We start from the raw sequence: 24,474 nt of genomic DNA, 5'->3' as shown, positions 1-24,474 counted from the left end.
AAAAAGAATTAAAAAAAAAAGGCATTACAAAAACAAAACAGTCAACAATTCAAAAATCCCTAATTTATTAAATATAATTAACGATTAATTTAATTTTCTACATCTCTTAAAAAAATTCATTTTCAACGTATTTTCGTATGCATCGCATGCATATAAAAACTAATTATGATAAAAAGGAATCTATCTTCAATTAAACTTACTTTTTTTAATGTTGAACTCAACGCCTAAATCAAATTAGAAAATTCAAGCTACCAAACCAAAACGAAAATATCTAAATTAAGTTGAAAACAAATTTGAAAGGATCAAACCAAGACTACGTAGCTTCATCCAAATAATGTGCAACATTATCCACAAACACTTATGATTTTGTTTTCTTGTGGCTTCATTTGCACCATCAAGTCAAAGTTTCCCTTTGATATTATCATCCTCAAGTTGGATGATATTTGTATTACTCAATACTCAATACTCAAGACTCAAGAGAGGTAGTAGGACCATGAAATAAACTCAAGAGAGGTAGTAGGACCATGAAATAAAGAAAAGAGTGATCTTCCCTATCCACCCAACTCCACTAGAAAAGAAAAAAATAATTGATCACACAATTAAAATATCCCTCATCAATCATCACATAAACCCAATTAACACAACTTGCAAATTAAAAACTTGAGACTCACTCTCTAGTCTCTTCCAGGTGTGTGTAACTGCAAAGAGTGAGAAGAATAATGGAGAGTCAAGTAGTAAAGCGTAGAATCAACACCATTTCTGGTCATTTGGCTGCTCGAATTGTCACTGAGGATGTCAATGCACCCAATACTCACTTATTTCCTTTGGTAATTCTTCTTATTTTTTTCTTCCTTTAGTAAAGTGATTGATATGATCTCATATCTTGCTGTTTATTTCAAAGATCAGAAATTTACTGTTTAGCTTTTTGATGGGTTGTTCTTTTTGTTGTTATTGTTCAACACAAAATCTATCTTATAGGTGCATACTTACAATAACTTATTGTAAGACTAGGAAAGCCATAAGCCCATAAGTACTTTCCAGGTAAGTGTTGGCCCAGTGGTGATGGGACTGGCTTTGGTAGGACGGACCCGTGTTCAAATTCTCGTAACACCCTTGGGAGAGGAATGGAACCTAACCACCCCGAACTTGGCTTCGATTCGGATGTAACCCGAAGAGTGAACCAGGTGCAAACACCAAACAAACAAACAAAAAAGCCCATAAGTACTTAATATTTTTGGAGAACTTCTGACGTCTTACAATATGATATTTGTAAGGCCGAATCACCTAAAACATGTTGATTCTTGATTGTTTATATACCTTAGTTCATAGTTTTATGATCTTTAATGTGGCTTGTAACTTTATGGGTGATATTGATATCTCAATGAACTATGAGTGTCATTAATGATCTACTAGCTCAGTTCAAACTTAATTGTTGTATTAGTGCCATCGATGGTCACTAATTTGAGTCCCTTCTAATGAATAATGATAACGTCACTACAGAGAATGACTGCCAGACCATATTGATCTTTGTGTTAAGATCAATTTTGACCGTTATTTTCTATTACTTTAGTGGTTGTGAAGACGAGGATTTCGAGTTATTGATCATCCTAGACTAATCAAGCTAAACATATCTCGAATCTGCTATTGTATTTTTCAACATTCATCAATGTGTATGAACTATTGAGGACCGATGACTGTATATATACATATGAGCTGTTGAAAATTGAAGTTTTCGAACAAATAGGAAGGCAAATTACATATTCAATCATTTCGACTACATATATTTTCGTTTTTGTTACGAAAGTGCCACTTGATTTGCCTCTTTTGATTATGCTTGATTAATCAAGAATTTCTCTATGGAAACTATAAAATAATAACCTCGGAAAATTACTATTTATGCTAAGTTTTATAACAACCTAAATTAGAATATCCTTACTACTTTAATAAGGGAAACAATGCTAAGCCATAACTTGAGAAACTAAAGAATAAGCATGACGAAGTGATGTGTTGCCAATGTTTCAGTAAATGTGAATCATTGGATGTAAAACCAAAACATAGAGTAGTACATTAACTGCAGCCTAAGAATTCGAAATGAGTAATTTGGAAGATTTGGCATGATGCAGTAAACTCGCATTTGAAGACTTTCCAAAGTCCCAAGTACCTCAATTTTCTTTCCTTAATGTCATATGCTGATTCTTTACTATCATTGACTAAATAATGAATATTGTGATTTTCCGTGATGTTGCAGAATTGCAGCAGCGATTTGAACACTTCATTTAGAAGGCTTGATAGCAGAATGCTATATGGACGTCAAGCATCTGCCTCTCAAGGCTATTTTATGAGACAGGCTATGAGTTCTACAGACAAGGTATGTTGCTTCAAGATATCTATGTGTGTGCGCGTGTGTGTTGTATTGCCTATGTTTCTTACACTGAGCAACTACTTTTATTACGTGGAACCTAACTTCTTCAGCGATATCTTTTAATCCAGGGAAATCTAGTTGCCAGATCTGGTGTTTGTTCAGCTAAGTGCGTAAATGAAGCAAAGACTACTGCCCCTGAGCGACCATCATATGCGCGTCCTGCCTCCTCAGAACCACTCTTTTCTAGACCAGTTCAGGAGGATTTTAACTGCAATAACATTTGTGAGGCCGAAACCTTCAAACAGGATAAGACATTACCTGCATCAAAGTGCCCCACATCTGTCCTGCCGCAAGAGAAGCAGGTTTCTAGGAGACAGATGTTTTCTTCTCAAATCAATGGTATTGGTATGTAGTTTGCAGGGAAATATATAGGATTTCTTAAGCATCACAATTTACAAGTCCACTTCAAAATATTAGGCTAATTGCATATGACTGTTTTCTTATGTGTTTTGAGAAATAGTATATATCATGGTTTACTCATTGAGCGTTCTTCTCATATGTTACTTAGCTAATTTGGTTTATATAATAATATGTTGTAGGAACAGGATGGTCACCAAGGATAAACGTTATCGAATCCAAAAGCAGTCATGTCATCACAGTAGAACTTCCTGGTGTGGAGATCAATGATATTAGAGTGGAGATGGATGATAAAAAGTATGACATGGTCAAATAACTTCTCAACTTGTTGTCACTTTTTGTTTTGACGGGCATTAACTTGTCATCTCTTTGTTTGTTATCAAATTTTTTTCTCAATGGACAAAGTATTAAATCTTCATTCTTTTGCGTGCTCATAGCTTAATTGTGCGAGGTATACGCTCGATGAAGTGGTGGAAGATAGCAGGTTGTCCAAATGATTCTTTAGCCACTTACCATAGGAGGGAGATTGCGCAGGGACCATACAAGATCATATGGCCGCTTCCACCTGGTGCAGACAAGAACTCCGTGTCTGCTGAGCTTGTGTAAGTTTAATCATGAATTCAGGGAACTCAAATGAACTGCATACTCTTCAGTTTTCATATTACAGTTTTATCAGTTTTATTCTCATCCGTTTAAAAAACTGAACTTGAATTTGATGCAGGGAGGGAATACTTCATATCACAATCCCAAAACTTTGAGACCGATGATTTAGAAATGAAGATATTATATATGACTGGATTTATTCACATAAGAGAACAGATGATTCTACATACATATCAGAAGATGCAGAGAATGTTTAAGTATGAAAATATGTACCCTTTCTTATACATTCTCCTGTGTGTGTAAGTAGATATATCAGAAGATGCAGAGAATGTTAAGTATAAAAATATGTACCCTTTCTTATACATTCTCCTGTGTGTGTGAGTATATATCAGAATTCAGAAAGATGTACAATCTTGTGTTATCTACCCTTTGTTACATCTTCTCCTGTTGAAGCGTGTAGGGTTGCATATTTTCCAGTTTTTAGTTATACTTTGATTTCGATACTAAAGAAAAATCTCCTGGCTGATTTTTGTGCATGTGCTTGAATAATTGTGTGCATTAGAGCCTGATAATTGGGAAATCTGACGATGTCGGATGTCGTCTTGACTTTGAGTTCATTATTTGCCAATGAGCTTGCTAGGGTGCTGATAGACTGGCTGGAATGATGCTGTGGAACCAGCATGATTATGCATAAACTTTTCACCAGCTCAATATGCATTATATATTGCTGCCATCTTTTTTGGGTTTTTATATTGCATCACTAACATCAACAGTAGGCTATCAATACCATATGCTACATATAATCATATTAGAGCTCCATGAAATAGAATAGAAGTTAAACAAATGACATGTGTATGTGTCAATTAAAGTATCAAAAATTATATAAAGCATAAGATATCCAAGTAATCGGCCAAATAAATTAAACTGGATCTAATTCAATAACTTCGTATTTATATTCTTCATGACAGGTTAAACTCTCAATACTTTGTGTTACTTGAGATTGCTAGCTCTATTAGGACTTGTTCTCTTCGACATAAAATAACTAAACTGAATTGAATAGTGATATTTGAGAGTAAAAGTATTGTTCAGAGCTGAACTGAATTGAATTGAATTGAATTGAATTGAATTGAATTGAACTGAGCTGAGCTGAGCTGAGCTGATTAATTGAACTGAAAATAAGTTGGGGTGAATAGGCCCTTAGAACCTCTCATACATGCAACTTGAACGAAGCCTACTCAAATTAACATCTTCTCATAACCCCCTCTCCCCCAAAAAAAATAAAAAGAAAAAAGACACATGCACTTTAATTTTGAGTTAACTAATCTTGTTCTTATAACTATAATGGTAGAAAGGTAAGAGTTTCCATTTTTATTATCTATCTAAGTAACTAATTAGTTAACACACATTCTTTCTCTCCCACTCAGTTTTTCATCCGTTGCTTGCTTCACTTCCTCCCTTCACTTGCATGGTAGCTAGGCAACATACTTTCTTAACCCCAATATACACCCTCTTTCTGGTAATGTAACAAAATACTTTCTATAACTCTTTTACGAAAGTTAACTTCTTGTTATACCATAAAAATTCCTTCTTTTATCTATATCTATCTATTATATAAGGGAAGAGGAAAGGGATACCAAAAATGGTAATTCCTTTTATACCCTTAAGTAATAAAATACAAAACTCACCATTTTTCATCATTATGCCCTCAATTAACAAAATATTTACATCATCATTGATTTATTGGCTTTCAAAAAACAGAAAAAAAATTATACAATGAATTTTATGAATAATTTTTCGTATATATTATTACGCAATTGACTTTTTATTTGTTTTCACACGCATCACGTGCATATAAAACTATAATTTTTTTTAACAACTTCCCCTACTCACAACAAAAAAAAATCCCCTAATATAACCACCCACTAACTTTATCTCTTACAAAAAAAAATTTACTTTTTTTATATTATGTTAAACTCCTTTTATAAAAATAAAAAAAAAGGTAACCACCCACTAATATAATTAGCCACTTGGGAATTATTCCCGAAATTCACACCCTTTGTAAGTCATAACCAACTATGGAAAACTCTGTTTTTGCTATGCTTCTCCTTCTTGTAATGGTGGTGAGTGGAGAGCAATGTTTGAAGAACAACTACGTTTACAAGGGAAAAATTACGAGGAGGAAAGAGAATAATTATAGTAGCAAATCATGTGATTTATATACAGGAAAATGGGTACATGATAGCTCATATCCTCTTTATGAAGCAAGCAATTGTCCTTTTTTTGAGAAACAATTTGGTTGTGAAAAGAATGGAAGACCTGACACTAATTATCTCAAGTTTAGATGGAAGCCTTCTCATTGTCTTTTACCAAGGTAACTATAAATCCCATACAACATATATTATCAATATATAACACTTGGTAATAATATTGCAAAGATAATGATCGAGTATTTATATTGAAACATGATATTTTCCTAGCTACATGCTACTATATATGAAAATGAGTATTTATCAGCATTATTAGCTAGTTTCATTGGTTTAATTTTGAAGCACTATTCAGACCTTGAGATCGTATTTTCCATATATATTAGCTGCCCGTGCGGTAGTTGCTTATAAATGGTGGTAATAGAAATGAATTTGTATGTAAATTTGTGAAAAATATCATTGTTCATTCCCAGGATAATGTAAATTTATCCTAAAGTGTCCACTTTCCTTTTTGAATTTTCATTCTCATCCAATACCACCTTGTAGGTGGTAATGAAAATTGCTTCTTCTTGGAGACAAAAACACAAGTTTAGGATTGAGATTGCTTGCCCATGGGGAAAAAATACATTCCTATGGAGATTTTCAAGGTGTTTTCCTAATAAAAATTAGGCTTAAAGTTTATTCTCATTACCGCAATTTATTAACGACTACCAAAGGGACGGTAGGAGTTACAATGTGAGCATCCGGATTATATTTTGATAGAAAAGAAGAAAAAATGGTCCACATTGTAAATAATACATATTGCTTTTTCCCCTACACGTTGAATATCTTGGGTGCAATTGAAATAATCATAAGCTCCTAACCTATCATGACCCTTTCTTTTTATTTTTTACTGATTTTGTAGGTTTGATGGTGGTGATTTCTTGACAAGATTAAGAGGGAAAAGAATGTTGTTCGTGGGAGACTCAATAAGCCTGAATCAATGGCAATCTCTTGCATGCATGCTTCATACATCTGTGCCACAAGCTGACTACAAATTAGCTAGGAGTGGAGGACTCTCTGAGTTCACTTTCCCAGTTAGTTTACTTTCTTTTTGGATTCTTTCAGATTTTAGTGTCCGTAAATTCATTTAATGCGCAAATCTAGAATCTGAATAAGAAAAATGAATTAAATGCACATTCTTTTTGGATTTTCTCAAATTATACTTCATTCGATCAAACCAGTCTGGAAAAAAAACTATTAGAGTAATATGGTATGTAAAAGGATAATATGATCTTTTACTAGTCGTAGGTCTGTATTGTAAATAATTAGATTGACGATTACATAAAAATATGATACAATCTTTATTTTACATCAAAGACTATTTTTTTCTTCTCATTTGGAGCTCTAAAATAGCCATGGGTGTACTATGCACATGGTACACTTGGGTGTATAATGCAGTCAAACTATAGAAACTCTTCTGTTAGACATCTTGAAAACAAATGAAGCATTATTTGTTTTGCTCTAAGAATTAAATTCACGCCAAATATTTTTTTTTAATTAATTTGTAACGTGTTTTTGTGCGTTATAAAATGAGCCTTTTTCTAAATGTTCACTAACATAGTGCACGAACACGCTGCAAATAACAATTTTATTACTAGTGAGATTTATTGCAATGGTATAATTGTTTTTCATAAGAGTGTATAATAGAAGGGAATACCAAAGAAATTAGACTTAATTTATCTGAGAGAACATAATATTAATACATATTAAAAGTAAGTCATAGCTTGATGGTTGGATATGACTTATAATATAAGAGGTCAAGAGTTCGAGACCTTTTGTAAACACTTTCAAGGAATTGGAGATTTAGGATTGGCTCAAGTGATGAGCTTTCCATCTTCCTAGCAATATTAAGGTTCAATTCCCAGCCCCAAGCATTTGCTTGGTATTTAAGAGGGTGAGAAAGTGGGATTGAGGGGTGTATGGCTGGTAATCTCTATTATATAAGGGAAGGGGGGAGCTATGGTGTCCTCTTTTGAATTGACTATTTTGCCCCCCTTACCTTTCTAAATTAAAAGGAATCTCAAAATTAAAATCAAGACTCAAAAAAAACTACCGAAAATTAATTTACAACACTCACTCACAAATCACTTAAAAGAAGAAACTTTACAAATCACTCATACAATTAAGAAAATCATGTTGCAAATCATTCAAATAATCAAAAAACTTTATTAAAACTTAAAATTAACATACAAAGTAAAACTAATAATCTAAAACATCAGTACATAAAAAAACATTTACTACAAAAATTTACTTACAAATCATTGTTCTCAAGAACCATTCACAATTACTCACAAAAGTTACCTATAAACACAAATTTGAGAAAAACATAAGATTTTGACGGTGATATCACACATTCATCCGATCCATCAGCATAATTTGCGAACTTCCAAATTATTTCACATTAGTTGAAATAAACAATAGGAAATTAGTTGACTGTTATGTAGTTAAAAAAATGGAGATGACAACAATGAGTTCAAAAAGGCTTTTATACAATCAGACTTAAATTTAATTCATTTTCATATAAAACAAATTTAGTTTTTTCTAAAAAAAATGCCAATATTTAAATTTTTGCCCAAAATTTTTGCAAAAAATTCATGTATAGAGATAAATTTTGAAAAACAAGCAATATCAAACTTTTCGCAAACAATTTTTTGCAAAAATCCATTTTCAGAAAAAAAACTAAATTAATTTGCAAAAAGTAACGATTTTTGTTTTTCTAAAAAAAGTTTCCAATATCAAATCGTGTACGAAAAAATCAAAATTTCATTTCAAATATAATTGAAGCTAAATGTGTTAAAATTTAGAAAATGACCAAATTTGAAATGATGGAAATTTTTAAATATCAACGTGTGCAAACAAAATTTAGAAGTTAGACAAGGAAAAAAATTGAGGTGTATTTGTAGTGGAATTATAATTTAGAAGTTAGACGAGGAAAAAAAATTATTTACTTTTTCGTAGTGTTTCCTATATATAATGAAACTCTTACATATATTTGGACCTATCTCTTTCTATTATATTATAGCGATTAATTATCAAGGTAAAAAGGTTTATGTAAAATATCATTCAAGAATTAAAGTACAACATATCTCTATTATATAAGGGAAGTGGAAGCTATGGTGTCCCCGAATGAAGAGACTATTTTATCCCTTTCCCTTTCTAAATTAAATCCACTTACAAACCAAAGGGAGATTCAAATAAAAATACTGGAAATAAAATTATAACAATCACTCACAAGTCAACTAAAATCATAGAATTGTATAATTTACATTATACAAATCACTCAAATGATGAAACTTTACAAAAACCAAAAGATTAACTTACAAACTACAACAACACACTACAACGTCAATACATACTCACAAAAATTTGACTTGAAATCCAAGTGTCCACTTTCTTCACAATATATGAAGTAGTGTACTTAATTCAAAAATCAACTAAAAAATTAGACTATTAGAAATCAGAGATAAATTCAATAAAATTTCTATTTTGTTCATAGAATTTTGACCTTGAAAAGTAAAAAAAAAAAAAAAGACTGGTGAGAGACTTAAGTGATAGAGACTAAATCAATTAAATTTTGTAAATAAAAACAATTATACTTTGTATGTCTAATGTTCAAATTTTGACTTTTACATACGTCGAAAAAAATCGAGTTTCTATTTTGAAAAAAATCCAAGCACGCATCGCGTGCAAAAAATGCTAGTTGGCCCCTGGGTAGAGCCCCTATGCAAGGGCACCTCAGAGAATTTCGTCTTACCTATTAGATAATATTATATGTAAAGAGATAATATTATATTGTATAAGTGTGGGTACTTTACTAGTCATAGGTCTGTAATGTAAACATGATATATATTGAATGTCAGTTTAACCTATAACAGATTAACACAATTATTTCCCATACATTACCTACTTACAAAAAATATATGCTGATATGCATTATTGATGCAGGCCTACAATACTTCTTTGATGTTGTTGAGAGATGGATTCCTTATAAAAATTGTGAATAAGAAGGTTGGGAGGGTACTAGTTCTTAATTCAGTAAGCCAAGGAAAATCTTGGAAGAATTTTGACATCTTGATCTTCAACACTTGGCATTGGTGGCTTCATACCGGAAGGAAACAGCCGTGAGTACTACTAGTGCTCCAACCTATTAACTATGAAACTATGTTATTCGCATTTTGATGTTCTTGTGTCAGAGGATGCTTGTTAAATACTTGTGTTTGTTTGGAATTAATTAATTGTAGGTGGGATTATATTCAAGATGGAGATAAAATGTACAAAGACATGGACAGACTCGTTGCGTATGAGAAAGGACTGAAGACTTGGGCCAGATGGGTAGACTTGCATTTGAAATCTACAAATTCCAAGGTGTTTTTCCAAGGAGTCTCCCCAGATCATATGAAGTAAGAATCTAATTTACCTTACATCATTAAGACTTCATTTGGTACGGCGTAAAATATTTTCAGTGTAAAATGATTTTTATGGAAAACAATTTACAATGAAAATACAATTTCAAAATTAGTTTTCTGTTGTTTGGTTTCATGTAAGGAAAATGATGAAATGAAAGGAAAAGTAAGGAGATAGTGAGAAAAGTGTACAAGAGAGATAAGGAAAACAGTTTTCCCATCATTTTGAAAGGAAAATGATTTCCATTATTGGGATAGTAATTTTACTCCAAGGGAAAATGATTTTACACTCTTTTGTCAACCAAACAATGTAATACTGAAAAATAGAGGAAAACAGTTTTCCGAAAAAATATTTTACACCCTACCAAACGGAGCCTAAACCTTATGCATCAAAGTTCCACGCAACACTTCAGTGTTCTTTTCACTAGTTAGATTAATGTTATTGTTTTGGGATAGTTAGTCACTTGGTCTAGTTTATCTAAATTCTTATAAAATGACAATTTAGTGATACCTTAACCTAGTAAGTGACTCCCAACACTAGGGCTCCGTTTGGTAGGGCGTAAAACGTTTTCCCAGAAAACTATTTTTCTCTATTTTTAGTTTTACATTGTTTGGTTGGCAAAAGAGTGTAAAACCATTTTCCCTTGGGGTAAAATTACTCTCCCAAGGATGGAAAACCATTTTTCTTTCAAAATGAAGGGAAAACTATTTTCCTTCTCTCTCTTGTACACTCCTCTCACTACCTCCTTACTTTCCCTTTCATTTTCCTTTCATTTCATCATTTTTTTTACATCGAACCAAACAACGGAAAACTAATTTTGGAATTGTATTTTCCATTGTAAATTGTTTTCCATGAAAATCATTTTACACTGAAAATATATTACGCCCTACTAAACGGAGCCTAGATCTCACCACTCACCTCATCTTAAAATTTAGGTTGTTGTATACAATTGCAACACCCAAACTTGAAACAACCACAAAAATAAAAGTAGAAGTAATTTGACCCAAAAATTGGTTAAAATGAACCTTAACGTTGTTGGAAGTTTGGAACTAAAACCAACCCGGTGAACCGATTTGGCACATTCAGTCTTATTAGATAAAACTACATGTATCATAATTTCACCTCTGTTTTAACCCAAATTACATTTCAAAAGTAGTAATTCTTGCATGAGTCGGCTATATGGTACAACACTAAAGCATCGTACATGTAAACTTTAGGGCCTTATATAATAGGGTGACTTTTATAATTGATTAAAATTTAAAACTACGATGTGACTTTTATTAAAACGGGGTCATATTAGGTGATATATTTCATCTCATAGCATGAAATTATCTCATATAAAGTTATTGTTGTCTTAAAATATCTTGAATAATGCAAGTCATTACCAAAACTAATACTTTCAATCCCCACTTAGTACAAATTATAGTGTTATGGTAGTAAGTAGATGTTTATATAAGTTGTGTGTATTGTGTGTTGCAGTGCACTAAACTGGACAGCTCCAAATGCAAGAACATGCATAGGAGTAACTCAACCGTTAGTTGGTGCCACAAACAATGCAATAGTGGAACATAACCCAGCAGAAAGGATTGTAGAGAAGGTGGTAAGAGAAATGGAAAGGCCAGTACATTTGTTGAAAGTAACACCACTTTCCCAATTAAGAAGGGATGGTCATCCTGGGATTTATGGCATAGGCAGACATAGGCTTCCCGATTGTAGTCATTGGTGTCTCCCTGGTGTCCCCGATACTTGGAATCACCTTCTCTACGCCTCTCTTTATTCCTAACTAGATTTATAAGCACGCGATGTTCCTAACTAACTAGATTTATGAGCACGCGATGCGTGCTAACTGTCAAGTTAAAATAAAACCACATTGTTTCTAATTATAATTGGTTAATATTTAGCAATTTTATCTCCTTTTATTTATCTATTTTATTCTTAAATATACCAATTATGAGAAGATTTCAAATTTCTTTTTCAAAACATTGAGATAAGATCATCTTTCGCATTGTTTAACTACTTCTACCAGTGTAGCTACTAAAATATACTCATTACCACAATTCTGGATACCAAGTCCTTCCCTTTCACTTACTAAATACTTAAGATATTATGGACATTAAAGTGCTCAAAAATTCCTTTGTAGAAGGGGAAGGAAGAAGATGAACAACTCATAAGAATAAGCTTTTTAAGGAGAAGTAGGGGTACGGTCACTGGCAAAGCCAGTATAGGGCATGGGGGGTCACGTGACCCCATGAATTAAAAAATAATTTTAAGGATTTTTGTTTCAAAAAAAAGCCAAAGTTGCTACGCAGACACAAGAAACGTCCAGCAACAAAAAAGAGAAAACTATGGGTCCTCTGGTTGTATTTTTGTCTGCCACTTACAAATTTATCTTTATCGTTATTAATGAGAGTGGAGCCCAATTTCCATCAGATTTTTAATTAATGGTGTTTACTATTTACTGTCCGTATTTACAAAATCGTCCGTATTTTCATACGCACTTTTTATTTTTATTTTTTTAACTTTTTTCTTTACTTCAAAAATATTAAAATTTCAAATTTTTTAGTATGAACTAAATCAATTTTTCGGTTCTGTCATGGTGGAAACATAATTTATTTTTGTTTCCACCATGGTGGAACCGAAAATTTGTTTGGGTTCTACCATGGTGGAAACAAAACAAAATTTCGTGTACACCAACACCATGGTGGAAACAAAATTATTTTTCGTTTCCACCACAGTGGAAACTGAATTTCGTTTCAATTCCACGAGGAGTAGTGAAAAAAATAAAAATAAAAGTTTGAAATCTCATAAAACAAGGGAGGAGGAAATGAGAAAGTGGAAGAAGAAGAAGGGGGGGTAACGCGCGGGGGTCTGCAAACGGAGGGGGTGTTGGGCGCTGAGGGGGTGTGAGGGTGGGAATGGAAGTTGGGACGAAGGCAGAGGAGGAAGACGAAGGGTGTGATGGGGGATGCGGGGGTGCTACAGGGATGGGGTGAGGAGCTGCTGGGGACGGTTTGCAGGGGTGGGGTTGGGGTGCTCTGGTGGGGCTGTGGGGTGGCTTGGGGCTGTAGGGGAAGGGTGGAGTGCGGTAGGTTGTGGGGGTGGTGGTGGCGGCAATGGTGGATGAGGGGTGGTGGTTATGGGGGGAAGAGAAGTAGAGGAGGGAGAAAATGAAAAAAAAAAACCATACAAATACGGACAATATACATTAAATACCGATGGCAAATAACATGAGAGTTAATTAAATCAACTAAAAAATAAAAAAATCTTTTAATTAGGACAACTTAAGCATATCACTTTCTGGTTTCTACTTCCTTTCCCGATACTCATCTCACTCATGCTATTCAAAAGTGAAGCCCTTCTAATCAGAGGTTCAGGCTTCACGTCTCATGAAATCGGAGTTCGATGACCACCGCACACGTGCAGTCCACCGCCACGCCTACTAGGTGACCACTGCATTGTTGTTCTCACATCTCTCATTCTCCTCTGACCTCCACAACAACCGTCAGGTATTGAAAGATTTTAATTTCTTTACATTATTAATTCCTTAATTCCTATATTGTATATTTAAAATCTTATTTGGTTGATATTACATGTAATATTTGTGTACGTGTGTGAATTTTCGAATTTGTGAATTGTGATTGATGCACTTGTGTTTTTTTTTTTTGTGTGTGAATGTGTGAATGTGTGAATGTGTGAATAGTGTTAATTAATTTATAATTTCATATGATGATTTATTAATTTCTTTATGATGGTAATTTATTGACTGATTTTCATATAGTTTAATAGTTAGTTCATATATGTTAATTTGTATTAATATAATGAATATAGTAAACGATAAGTGATACTTCTAGATCATAGAAGATCAAAAAATAATGTATTTTGCATTGTATAATTTTTAATATGAAATGTCTATTGTCTTATTTTATAACCCTCCGATTTTGAAATCTTGATTCCGCTACGCGATATGGTATCTTTTTAAGTTGGACAAGCGATCCCCTCTTTCCTTCACTAAGGGATTGTTCTCTTCGGCATAACCAGTTGAACTGAACTGAACTGAACTAAGTAAAACTGAACTGAACTGAATTGAATTAAATTGAATTTAATAAATATATAAATAATATTTAAACAATAATAAAATGAATATTAAATAATAATTATAATGATAAGTAATAATAATGAATATTAATAATATTTTGGATATTTTTAAATGATAATTATGAATAAATAATAATAATAATAATAAATTAATAATAATAATAATTATTATTAATGATAATAATGATAATTAATAATTATTATTTTATATTATTTGTATTAATATATTAATACTTGATGATGATTATATAATAACAATAATATATACTCCCTCCGTTTTCTAAAAATCTTTCCTCTTTCCGTTTAAGTGTGTTTCTAAAAGATCTTCTCTCTCTTAGTTTATTCCTTATTTGGAAAAATAATTTCCCCTTTTTACCCTCTCATGTCCCTATCATGTGGTCCACCATTACATTATTAATTCAATTTTACTCCCTTCTTTTTCCTACTTTAACCCCTTTTTATTTGTTTATTTATTTTAGCCCCTTTCTCTCTCCTACTTTACCCACCCCACACCCCACACAAGTGGATCCTCTTTGGTATCTGTAGGAACAGTAAGAGCATCTCCATTCATGGGGCACCCCATTTCTTCTCTCTCCTCACCTTATTTGTCCACCTCATTTTCCACTACCTCTCCATTTTACCTTACTCAAATTTGAAACACATACCTCCACTCATCTACCTCCCCATTTATCTTCTCTCTCTTATTTCCTATACCCCACCACCTTTTCTCTCTCCTACTTTCCCATACCCCACAATATTTTATCTATTGATTATATATTCCATATTTAACATGATTTCTTTGTAATTAAATAAAAAAATCGTAATTATCCTCATTAATTTCATAATTAATCAATAAATAATTGACACACTAATTAAATTCGGTAGTTGCTAATTACGCTATGTAAATTGCTAATCACGCTATTAAAACGATAAATCGTTAATTTATGCTCATCTTTTAATTAAGCTACTTAATTGAGATTTTTACAACAATGGCTAACTTAATATTACAAACAATAATTCACTCATCATTGGTTGATTGGCGACAATTGTGCCAAATGTGTTGAGCCAAGTCCTTTTGTAAGGAGTTGTGAACATCTCTATCCCACGCATCAGCTCTTCTTTGCAAATATTGTTGCATCCCTATATCATTGTAGCGACCAGGTTGAACAGAAATGTTTCAAGCCTATGGCTAGACGAAGTACTAGCAATCGAGGCATTTTCTTGCTCGAAGTCTGATGCGTCTTGATAATTTAGATATGTATCCCGTTCATCGACAATCATATTGTAAAGAATGATACACGCCAGCATTATTTCCCACATTAAGTGTTCATCCCAAATGAGTGATGGCCTTTGTATTATTGCAAAGCGTGCTTGTAAAACCCCAAACGCACGTTCGACGTCTTTCCGAACTGATTCTTGACGTTTGGTGAACAACTCATCGACGGGAGATAGTGGGAGTCGAATTGCTGGCATGAACACTGCCCATTTAGGGTAGATCCCATCTGTTAGGTAATATCCCCTATTATAGGTATTACCATTCACATTAAATGTGACCTCAGGAGCTCTTCCTTGATAAAGATCATCAAACACCGGAGAGCGTGCCAATACATTGATATCATTGCAAGTTCCCGGTGTTCCGAAAAATGCATGCCATATCCACAAGTCTCCGGAGGCCACGGCTTCTAGAATTACCGTTGCAGATTTGGACCTACCTTGATACAACCCTTTCCATGCTCGTGGGCAATTTTTCCATTGCCAATGCATGCAATCTATGCTGCCCATCATTCCAGGAAAACCCCGCCTTTCCCCGTCACGTAAGAGGCGTTGCAAGTCGGTTACTGTAGGCCTCCTTAAGTACTCGGGAAAAGCTTTTCGAATTCCTTGCACAAAGTGCACAAGGCACTCCTTTGCTGTTGATTCAGCAATTTTGATGTACTCGTCGACTGCGTCAGATGCTGATCCATATGCTAGACACCTCAATGCTGCTGTGCATTTCTGATGAGTGGAGGCACCTAGCTTCCAGTTGCGTCTGGTAGTTGTTGAAAAATTTGTCTTTCGCAGCGACTGCGTTCACAATTTCGAAAGAAAAGAGGACGATGCATACGAAATCTACGTCGGAACATGTCTTCAGTATATAGAGGACGATCAACAAAGTAATCGTTCATTAATCTTTGATTTGCATCAGCACGGTCTCTTGGAATAATTTTTTTTTTTTGGGAGATCTTCTTTGAGTGGCTTCTATGATTGGAGCAACAATTGTTTGAACAGCTTGTTGAATTACGTAGTCTTCTTGTTCTTCAAGATACGCGTTGTATAAAATCATGTTATTGACCATATCATCAAACTGGTCATCACTTGAACTTGAAGAATTGTAATCCAAGTTCATGTTTCCTTTTGTTGCAAGAAGAGAAGAAGAATGAAGTGGTTTGAAGGAAGAAGAATGAATTTTTTGTAGAAAGAAGGATGGTGTTATGTGTGATGTTATCATTCAACCAATTCATCTTTTATAGACATTTGATGATAAGAGTGCAATCTCAGAAGATAAGAAAGGACTACACAATCCCAAAAAAAAAGATTTTCAAAAGATAAGATTGTAATCCACTTTTCAGAAGAATAAGATTCTCAATAGATAAAAATATAAAACAATACAAACTAGGATAGTAAATACTAGAATTACGAAAGAATTAAGGATACTAAATAAAACAACCTTATAACTAAACTACTACTTCATAAACTCTTCTCTTAGCTTCTCATAGTATTCGAACTCAACCGCATCAAGAGATGGTTTGGTCATCAACAATTGATACATCTTGAACCTCATTTTCTTTTCATCTCGCTGCTTTTGGTAATCCATCATTTCTTCTATATTTTTCCTTATTGTAATTCGTTCACCTTGCATTTCACTTAAAGTGTTGTTGAAATCATCTAAACTTGTAGCTACTACTCTTTCATTTCTTTGTGCCTTAGCCTTCTTCACACCATCAGGGCGAACTGATACAACTTCATCACTTGACCTTTTTGAACTTGATTGACTCATAATAGTTGAATCGTATCCGGGTTGCCATCTTGAAAGGTGTCTCATTCCCATCCAACAATGGTACAATTTGAAAGCTTTATTATTTTGTTTTTGTTGGTATAGTTCATGAGTTTTAGCCTCTACATCCGTAATAGCCATTCCACTTGATTTCATTCGCTCGGCTTCACCGAGTTGCGATACCCACAAAGTCACGAGTCGGTTGATGGTTCTCCAATGCGCTTTAATTGACTTCATGGTCCTTGGGTGGATGAGTGATGGTTTTTTTACCACTTCAACATCGTAGATGCGCTTGATTTCTTTCCAAAGCTTTGCCTTTGACTGATCTGTTCCCACTAATGGATACCACCACAATTAAGGTATCCGGAGACCAATGCTATATCCTCATCATGTCCCCACCTTTCTTATAGTATCTTATCTTTACCTTTTCCACCTTGGTCCGCTTCATCTTCACTCATCATCATAAGCATCATCATCGTCTCCGAGTTGTTGAGTTTGGTAATAATCTCCAACGGTATTCGGTTTATTGCTCCCGTCTCCCCCTGGAGTTGTAGATTTTGATCCATATATTGAGACATTGGAGATGAGAGATTCACCGGAGTATGGGGCGAGGTTTCGAAATTAGAAGGTTGTTGACTTTGGAGTACAAAGCTTGGAATAAGGCTTGGATTTGAGGGTTATTGAGCATATTTGGATCAAAAGCAATATTAGTATTTTGACGATTTGGGTTTTGCTTCGAAATTTTGATGGAAATTTGGATTTTGTGGGAATTTGAATTTTGTTGGAAATTTGGATTACGTTGGAAATTAGAATTTTGTGGGGAGTTAGAATTTTGTGGGAATTTGGATTTTGTGGGTGGTTAGATTAAATTGATAATTTGGGGTTCTTTGAGGCCTATTTCCATAATTAGAATTATTAGGATTCATAATTGTGGATAATTTATTTGGAAGTATTTAAAGAGTAGAGAAATAAAATATATAATTAAGATGAGAAAAATTAGAGAAATTAAAGATTGGAAAAGGTAGAGAAATTTGAATGTATCTAAAATATGGCATAATTGGTCTCTATTTATGAGTTAAGTATACAAGAGGGTACTGAACTTTGGAAAAAGTTTCAGTTAGGGTACTGAACTTTCAAAAGATCCAGTTAGAGTACTCAAAATGGATGTCTGTTAACTTAAGGTACTAAACTTTGGTTTGTACCGTTATCAGCCCCAAAAATAAAAGAAAAATGTGAAATGGCATTAGTTAAAAGGAAAAAAGTGACATGACATTAATTATAAAATTCCACACTCTTTTCTCTCTCCTTTGATTCCTCACCTTCTTTTCTCTCTCCATCCCATAATCAAAAATCAAATTATCCGTACTCCCAAAAAAAATAAAATTCCAGAATTCCCCCATGAGAAAATTGGGGAACGTACTGTAATCAATTACTTCTTCATGGGTCGTCTCGTCGTCTTCCTACGCCTTCTATTTTCTCTCTCCTCAAAAACAAAAAAAAAAAAAACCCAACTTCACCTCCATAACTAAAATCTCAATGCATAAACTTCATCTCTAACCTCTCATTCTCCATCTTTAACTTTCTCTCTCCTCAACAATTGTACTCTAAATCTAAATCTTGGTCACTGTGTCACCATCATAGACTCGATCAATTTTCATGTCTTAATCTCAACTTCTGTTTTACTACTTCAACTGTAACAATTCAGAGTTACTAAGTATCATAAAAACAACTTTTCTTTCGTTAATTTGGCAACTTCATCTTCTTCAAAAGTTCCAAGATTTTGTCTTCTGATTTTTAACCCTTGATTCGTTTGCATTGTATCTGAGAAACCCTGAAAATTTTCTAGTGAAAAACAGAGTTATGGAGAACAAGATATATGTAGCAGTTGGAAAAGATATTGAAGAAAGAGAATTTATTCTAAATTGGGCTTTAAAGATTTCAGAAGGGGAGACCATTTGTGTAATTCATGTTCATATTCCTTCTGAAATCAATTCTATGCCATATAATTATAGTAAATCTCTTCAATTTTACCTTTGCTGATTTTTGTATCTTGATTCTTTGTTTAAATTTATACATGTTTTTTTTTTTCCTTTTTGTTGTTGATATTCTATGGGGAATTCTGGAATTTTATTTTTTTTGGGAGTACGGATAATTTGATTTTTGATTATGGGATGGAGAGAGAAAAGAAGGTGAGGAATCAGAGGAGAGAGAAAAGAGTGTGGAATTTTATAATTAATGTCATGTCACTTTTTTCCTTTTAACTAATGCCATGTCACATTTTTCTTTTATTTTTGGGGCTGATAACGGTACAAACCAATGTTTAGTACCTTAAGTTAACAGACATCCATTTTGAGTACTCTAACTGGAACTTTTGAAAGTTCAGTACCTTAACTGAAACTTTTATCAAAGTTCAGTACCCTCCTATGTACTTAACTCCTCTATTTATAGACAATTAAAAAATATGAACGTTGGTATTTTTTTTTTTTAATTAGCAGATTTTTTTTAAATGCCAAAATTATGCAACGGCTATTTTAAAAAATAATCGTTGCTTTTAAAGGGGAAATTGACATTTGGCAGCATTTGGTTGGTGCTGGGCGCGCGTCAGGCTGGCAGGGGTAGCCTGTTCAGTTTTTTTTTCTCTCTCCCAAGTGGTCCTGTTGCCACGTGTAAGCCTCTGATTTCTTCTTCATTTGGGCACCTCCCCTAGAACTTGAGCATGCTCATTAAATGGGGAACCAACCCCACTCATGTGGAGATCCAATTGAGGAGAGAGACTCCATATGGGGAGGGTATTTTTACCCATTGGAGGTGCTCTAACAAGGAAGATCTTTAGGAAACGTAGGGAGTAAAAAGTAAATTAATATTACTATTTTAATAATTAGATTTAATAATATAATAATATTTAATAATAAAATTAATGATTGGGTCGGACCACGCAAAATTACAATTATAAACCGTTTTGACGCAATTTGATTGGTTTATAGGCTAAAAAAAACGTGGGCTTATTTGTGTTTTTGACCTGAACTATGTTCCTTCTAATAATAATAGTAATAATAATGAATAAAGCTATAATAAACAAAATAATATATAGAAATAATAATAATAATAATAATGATATAAAATAAATAATAATAATAATAATAATAATAATAATAGTAATAATAATAATAATAATAATAATAATAATAATAATAATAATAATAATAAGAGTAATTAGTAAAATAAATTAGACCAACATAATAATAATATTTAACAAAATGATTATAAAAGAATGGAGCTGAACTGAATTGAGTTGCTCTAAGTAAGATCTTAAACTAGTATAATAACGTAGGAAAAACGCACTAAGATATGTAGCAGGCTCATCATCGGATCATTTTAGTACTACAGTTAGATCATGAATATTAATAGTATTTTTGATATTTTTAAATGATAGTTATGAATAAATAATAATAATCATAAATTATTATTAATAATAATAATTATTAATGATAATAATGATAATTAATAATAATTATTTTATACTATTTGTATTAATATATTAATACTTGATGATGATTATATAATAACAATAATATATACTCCCTCCGTTTCCTAAAGATTTTCCCTCCCTCCGTTTAAGTGCGTTTCTAAATGATCTTCCCTCTTTTACTTTATTTCTTATTTGGAAAACTTTTTCCGCTTTTTACCCTCTCATGTCCCTGTCATATGGTCCATCATTACATTATTAATTCAATTCTACTCCCTTTCTCTCTCCTACTTTAACCCCTTTTTATTTGTTTATTTATTTTAACCCCTTTCTCTCTCCTACTTTACCCGCCCCACACCCCACACAAGTGGATCCTCCTTGATATCTGTAGGAACAGTAACAAGGAAGATCTTTAGGAAACGGAGGGAGTAAAAAGTAAATTAATATTACTATTTTAATAATTAGATTTAATAATATAATACTACCTCTGTTTCTTTTTAATTGTTACACTTACACTTTTCACGCATGCCGATGCACTACTTTGAGCCTTTATATCTCTAATTTTGTATTTGTAAAAAATATAAAAACTACATATTAATAAAATATGTACTAGTACGAATCTAACAAGATCCCACATGACTATGTTTTTATTCACGTATAAATCACAAACGATGGTCAAAGTGCAATTTGTGAATAGTGTAAAATGTCAAAGTGTAACAATTAAAAAGAAACGGAGGTAGTAATATTTAATAATAAAATTAATGATTGGGTCGGACCGCGCAAAATTGTAATTATAAACCGTTTTGACGCTATTTGATTGGTTTATGAGCTAAAAAAACGTGGGCTTATTTGTGTTTTTGACCTAAACCATGTTCCTTCTAATAATAATAATAATAATAATAATAATGAATAAAGCTATAATAAACAAAATAATATATATAGAAATAATATATATAGAAATAATAATAACAATAATAATAAAAATGATAATAATAATTATAATAATAAGAATAATACTTAATAATAATGATATAAATTAAATAATAATAATAATAAGAGTAATTAGTAAAATAAATTAGACCAAAATAATAATAATATTTAATAAAATGATTATAAAAGAATGAAGCTGAGCTGAGCTAAGCTAAGCTAAGCTAAGTCTAAGATCTTAAACTAGTATAATAACGTAGGAAAAACGCACTAAGATATGTAGCGGGCTCATCATCAGATCATTTTAGTACTACAGTCTACAGTAGTACAGTTAGATCAGGAGGACAAAAAGAAATATGCAAAAACGCCGTTGCCGGGGATCGAACCCGGGTCACCCGCGTGACAGGCGGGAATACTTACCACTATACTACAACGACTTTTTTTTGTTAAATTTATTGCTTCTTTTGCATTTCTCTATTGTAGCAGAGAAAGTAAGTTCGTTGTCAGCTATCACTGTACTTTTTAAATGTAAATTTAGGTTTAGTAAAAGTAAAAATAACGTTGGCAATGCAGATCCATAAGACCATAACCAATATTCTTAATAGAGACAAGTAGATAACAGTTCCACCAGAGAAAAGAGACCCAAATTCAACCATGAACATTGAACAATTGCTACAATAACAGAGTTACTCGTACAAGCTCCGTTCCTTTTTTATGTAGAGCCATACTTTTGAATTATTTTTTTGAGAGAATACTTTTGAGCTTTGACCTTAACTTGTCAGTAATATATAAAGAAAAAACTTAAGCATAAAGGAGATTGCGTTTTGTTTAAGTTTGTATTTTAAAATACCTCCTTCATTTTATATTATACTAGTCTTATATGCACGCATTGCGTGCGATAACGTGTAATAACAAATGAGGTAGAAAATAAAATTAATTGGGTAGAAAAACTGTCTTACATTTTATTTTTTCAAAAAACTGATGTTCAGTTTAAGGCTCTATTTGGGGAAGCAATTCAGGTAACTTAAATGATAAGGTGCTATAATTTTAAGTCACCTTATATGATTAGTGATGTATGGTGGAGGAATTTAAATAAAATTTAAGTCCAAAATTGGACTGAAATTAAGTTGGAGTAAAATATAGCTTCTGAGATCAGGTGTTGAAATTGTTCTTTTTAATTATTTTCTTTTTATCTTTCTAAGCTTAAAAATATATTTTCTTTTTATTTTTTAAACCTAAAAAGATTTTTCAGCTATCGTCATAAATAATATTACCAAACAGGTTATGCAATCAGCTAGCTTATCAGTTTCAGCACCTTAACAATTTCAGCTGCTACCTAATCAGTTTTAGCCACCTTATTAGTTTCAGCTTCATTTCAGCTAGTGTTGTCAAACATAGCCTAAATGTCCTACTTTCTCCCCTTTTTTCATTCAAACTAGTTATTAGGCCCGGGTTATGCCTCGAGTAAGAAAAAAATTCATTTATTAATATAACACTTTATGATAATAACACTAAATACAACTTAGTCTAGTGGTTAAGACTTTAGTATATGTACTTGAGGTCTTGAGATCAAATCTTATACTATGCAATTTCTAAATTTTTTTAATGTACATGAATTAGTTCAACATAGACGTTCTTTCGCACGCCTTTTAATATATTTGTATAGATGAATAGTTAGTTATCCTCTTCTTCTTTTTTCCTTCTTTTTTGGTGTCCCCATGTGTTGCCTTATATAGTAGAGATTGTTTTTCTTCTTTCACGAGAATTAAGGAGATGGAGGGAGTAGTAGGAATTTCCCAAAAAAAATATTTAATACAATTGACCGGAAACATTTTCAATTGAAAAAAAACAGTTTAAAGATAAAATATAATTTCAGATTGTTTCCCCTTTGTTTGGTTTCTTATAACAAAAGGCATAGGAGTTGGAGCTTTGGAGGGAAGAGAATGATGGAAGAAGAAAAGAGTAAGGTAAGATATCAAGAGAAATGTAGCATTTCCTCATAAAGAAAGGAATACCGTTTTCATCTATCGGAAAATATAGCATTTCCTCACAAAGAAAGGAACACCATTTTCATCTATCGGAAGATGTAGCATTTCCTCATAAAAAACTAAATTCCACTTCTTACCAACCAAACAAAGAACAATGAGTCTTTTTTTTTACGAAATTGCTTATTTTTTCTTCCTGCATGCAGAACTCGTTAGAAATTGAGATTAACACAAGTGGTGAGTTTTCCCATCTTCCGTAACAAAGTTTAGAGTTCAATTCCTACTAGGGATGTAAGTTATTTGGTTAGAAACTGAAAACCGATCCAAACCAAATTAGTAATTTGATTTGTTTTTTTTAGAAATCGATTTAGTTTGGATTTTTTTTAAAAAATTGTTTTTCAGTTTGGTTCGATTTTGATTTTGAAAAATCGAAAAAAAAAAAACCAAACTAAACCGAAATATACATATACTTTCATTGAGGACCACCTAATGGTTGGTTGGTGTTAAACTCGGATGGTGCTGCCAAACGATCCTGGGGACCAGCTGGAGGAGGTGGTGTTATTAGAAACAGTGGTGGAGACCTTCAATATGCCTACTCACTCACCTTTGGAGCTTGTCATGCGTTTATGGCTGAACTCAAAGTTGTGGAGTTTGGGTTGGCATTAGTGAAGCTGATGAGAACTAGTAAACTGCAGGTGCAGATGGATAATCAAGTGGTTGTCCAAGTATTGCAAGGAACTGAAGCTTACGAAGGAGCATGTACACACATCATTCATAGATGCATGAAAATGATAGAAGACCCAAGTTGGATCGTGGAGATCAAGCATTGTTACAAAGAAGGGAACAAAGCTGTAGATTGGCTAGGCAATCAAGAAGTTTATTAGAACAACAAGACATAGTTGATTCAAGTCCATCGTTAAATTTAGGTCGTATTT

At 32.8% G+C, this 24,474-nt stretch overlaps 3 protein-coding genes and 1 non-coding gene across 5 annotated transcripts; 2 read left to right on the top strand and 2 right to left on the bottom strand.

Annotated features, from left to right (window-relative positions):
- Nucleotides 1–514: 514 nt before the first annotated feature.
- LOC104903592 (hypothetical protein) lies at nt 515–3,908 on the top strand. 2 transcript variants are annotated; one of them, XM_010691659.4, is made up of 6 exons: nt 515–827; nt 2,249–2,368; nt 2,491–2,767; nt 2,968–3,076; nt 3,217–3,381; nt 3,501–3,908. In XM_010691659.4, the coding sequence occupies exons 1-6, from the start codon at nt 720–722 to the stop codon at nt 3,535–3,537; spliced, it is 816 nt and encodes a 271-aa protein (XP_010689961.2). In that variant the 5' UTR covers nt 515–719; the 3' UTR covers nt 3,538–3,908. The 2 variants fall into 2 exon arrangements, with proteins under 2 accessions (XP_010689961.2, XP_010689960.2); XM_010691658.4 differs by having other exon boundaries at nt 519–827; nt 2,962–3,076.
- A 126-nt stretch (nt 3,909–4,034) lies between these two features.
- LOC104903591 (protein trichome birefringence-like 43) lies at nt 4,035–11,826 on the top strand. Its single transcript, XM_010691656.4, has 5 exons — nt 4,035–5,753; nt 6,491–6,662; nt 9,574–9,749; nt 9,870–10,028; nt 11,512–11,826. The coding sequence occupies exons 1-5, from the start codon at nt 5,458–5,460 to the stop codon at nt 11,813–11,815; spliced, it is 1,107 nt and encodes a 368-aa protein (XP_010689958.2). The 5' UTR covers nt 4,035–5,457; the 3' UTR covers nt 11,816–11,826.
- Nucleotides 11,827–15,267: 3,441 nt separating this feature from the next.
- LOC125493616 (uncharacterized) lies at nt 15,268–16,513 on the bottom strand. Its single transcript, XM_057392243.1, has 2 exons — nt 16,409–16,513; nt 15,268–16,191 (listed from the first exon to the last, which is right to left on the bottom strand). Exons 1-2 carry the CDS (start codon nt 16,511–16,513, stop codon nt 15,268–15,270), a joined length of 1,029 nt encoding a protein of 342 aa, XP_057248226.1.
- Nucleotides 16,514–21,919: 5,406 nt separating this feature from the next.
- On the bottom strand, nt 21,920–21,991 carry TRNAD-GUC (transfer RNA aspartic acid (anticodon GUC)). Its single transcript has one exon. It is a non-coding gene; the product is annotated as a tRNA-Asp (tRNA).
- Between the last annotated feature and the right edge of the window lie 2,483 nt (nt 21,992–24,474).

This window comes from Beta vulgaris, chromosome 9 (genome assembly GCF_026745355.1).
Source record: "Beta vulgaris subsp. vulgaris cultivar EL10 chromosome 9, EL10.2, whole genome shotgun sequence".
In the NCBI taxonomy this organism is placed as follows: domain Eukaryota; kingdom Viridiplantae; phylum Streptophyta; class Magnoliopsida; order Caryophyllales; family Amaranthaceae; genus Beta; species Beta vulgaris.
Note: the sequence above shows the minus strand (reverse complement) of the source record. Positions and strands in the feature narration are given on the sequence as shown.

Coding starts and splice junctions, on each gene's coding strand:
- LOC104903592 (XM_010691658.4), top strand. CDS start 720: ATGGAGAGTCAAGTAGTAAAGCGTAGAATCAACACCATTTCTGGTCAT. Junction 2,768..2,961: donor TTCTCAAATCAATGGTATTG/GTATGTAGTTTG, acceptor AATATGTTGTAG/GAACAGGATGGTCACCAAGG. Junction 3,382..3,500: donor TCCGTGTCTGCTGAGCTTGT/GTAAGTTTAATC, acceptor AATTTGATGCAG/GGAGGGAATACTTCATATCA.
- LOC125493616 (XM_057392243.1), bottom strand. CDS start 16,513: ATGAACTTGGATTACAATTCTTCAAGTTCAAGTGATGACCAGTTTGAT. Junction 16,192..16,408: donor TTGAAGAACAAGAAGACTAC/GTAATTCAACAA, acceptor TTGTGAACGCAG/TCGCTGCGAAAGACAAATTT.
- LOC104903591 (XM_010691656.4), top strand. CDS start 5,458: ATGGAAAACTCTGTTTTTGCTATGCTTCTCCTTCTTGTAATGGTGGTG. Junction 6,663..9,573: donor TCTCTGAGTTCACTTTCCCA/GTTAGTTTACTT, acceptor TTATTGATGCAG/GCCTACAATACTTCTTTGAT. Junction 9,750..9,869: donor CATACCGGAAGGAAACAGCC/GTGAGTACTACT, acceptor AATTAATTGTAG/GTGGGATTATATTCAAGATG.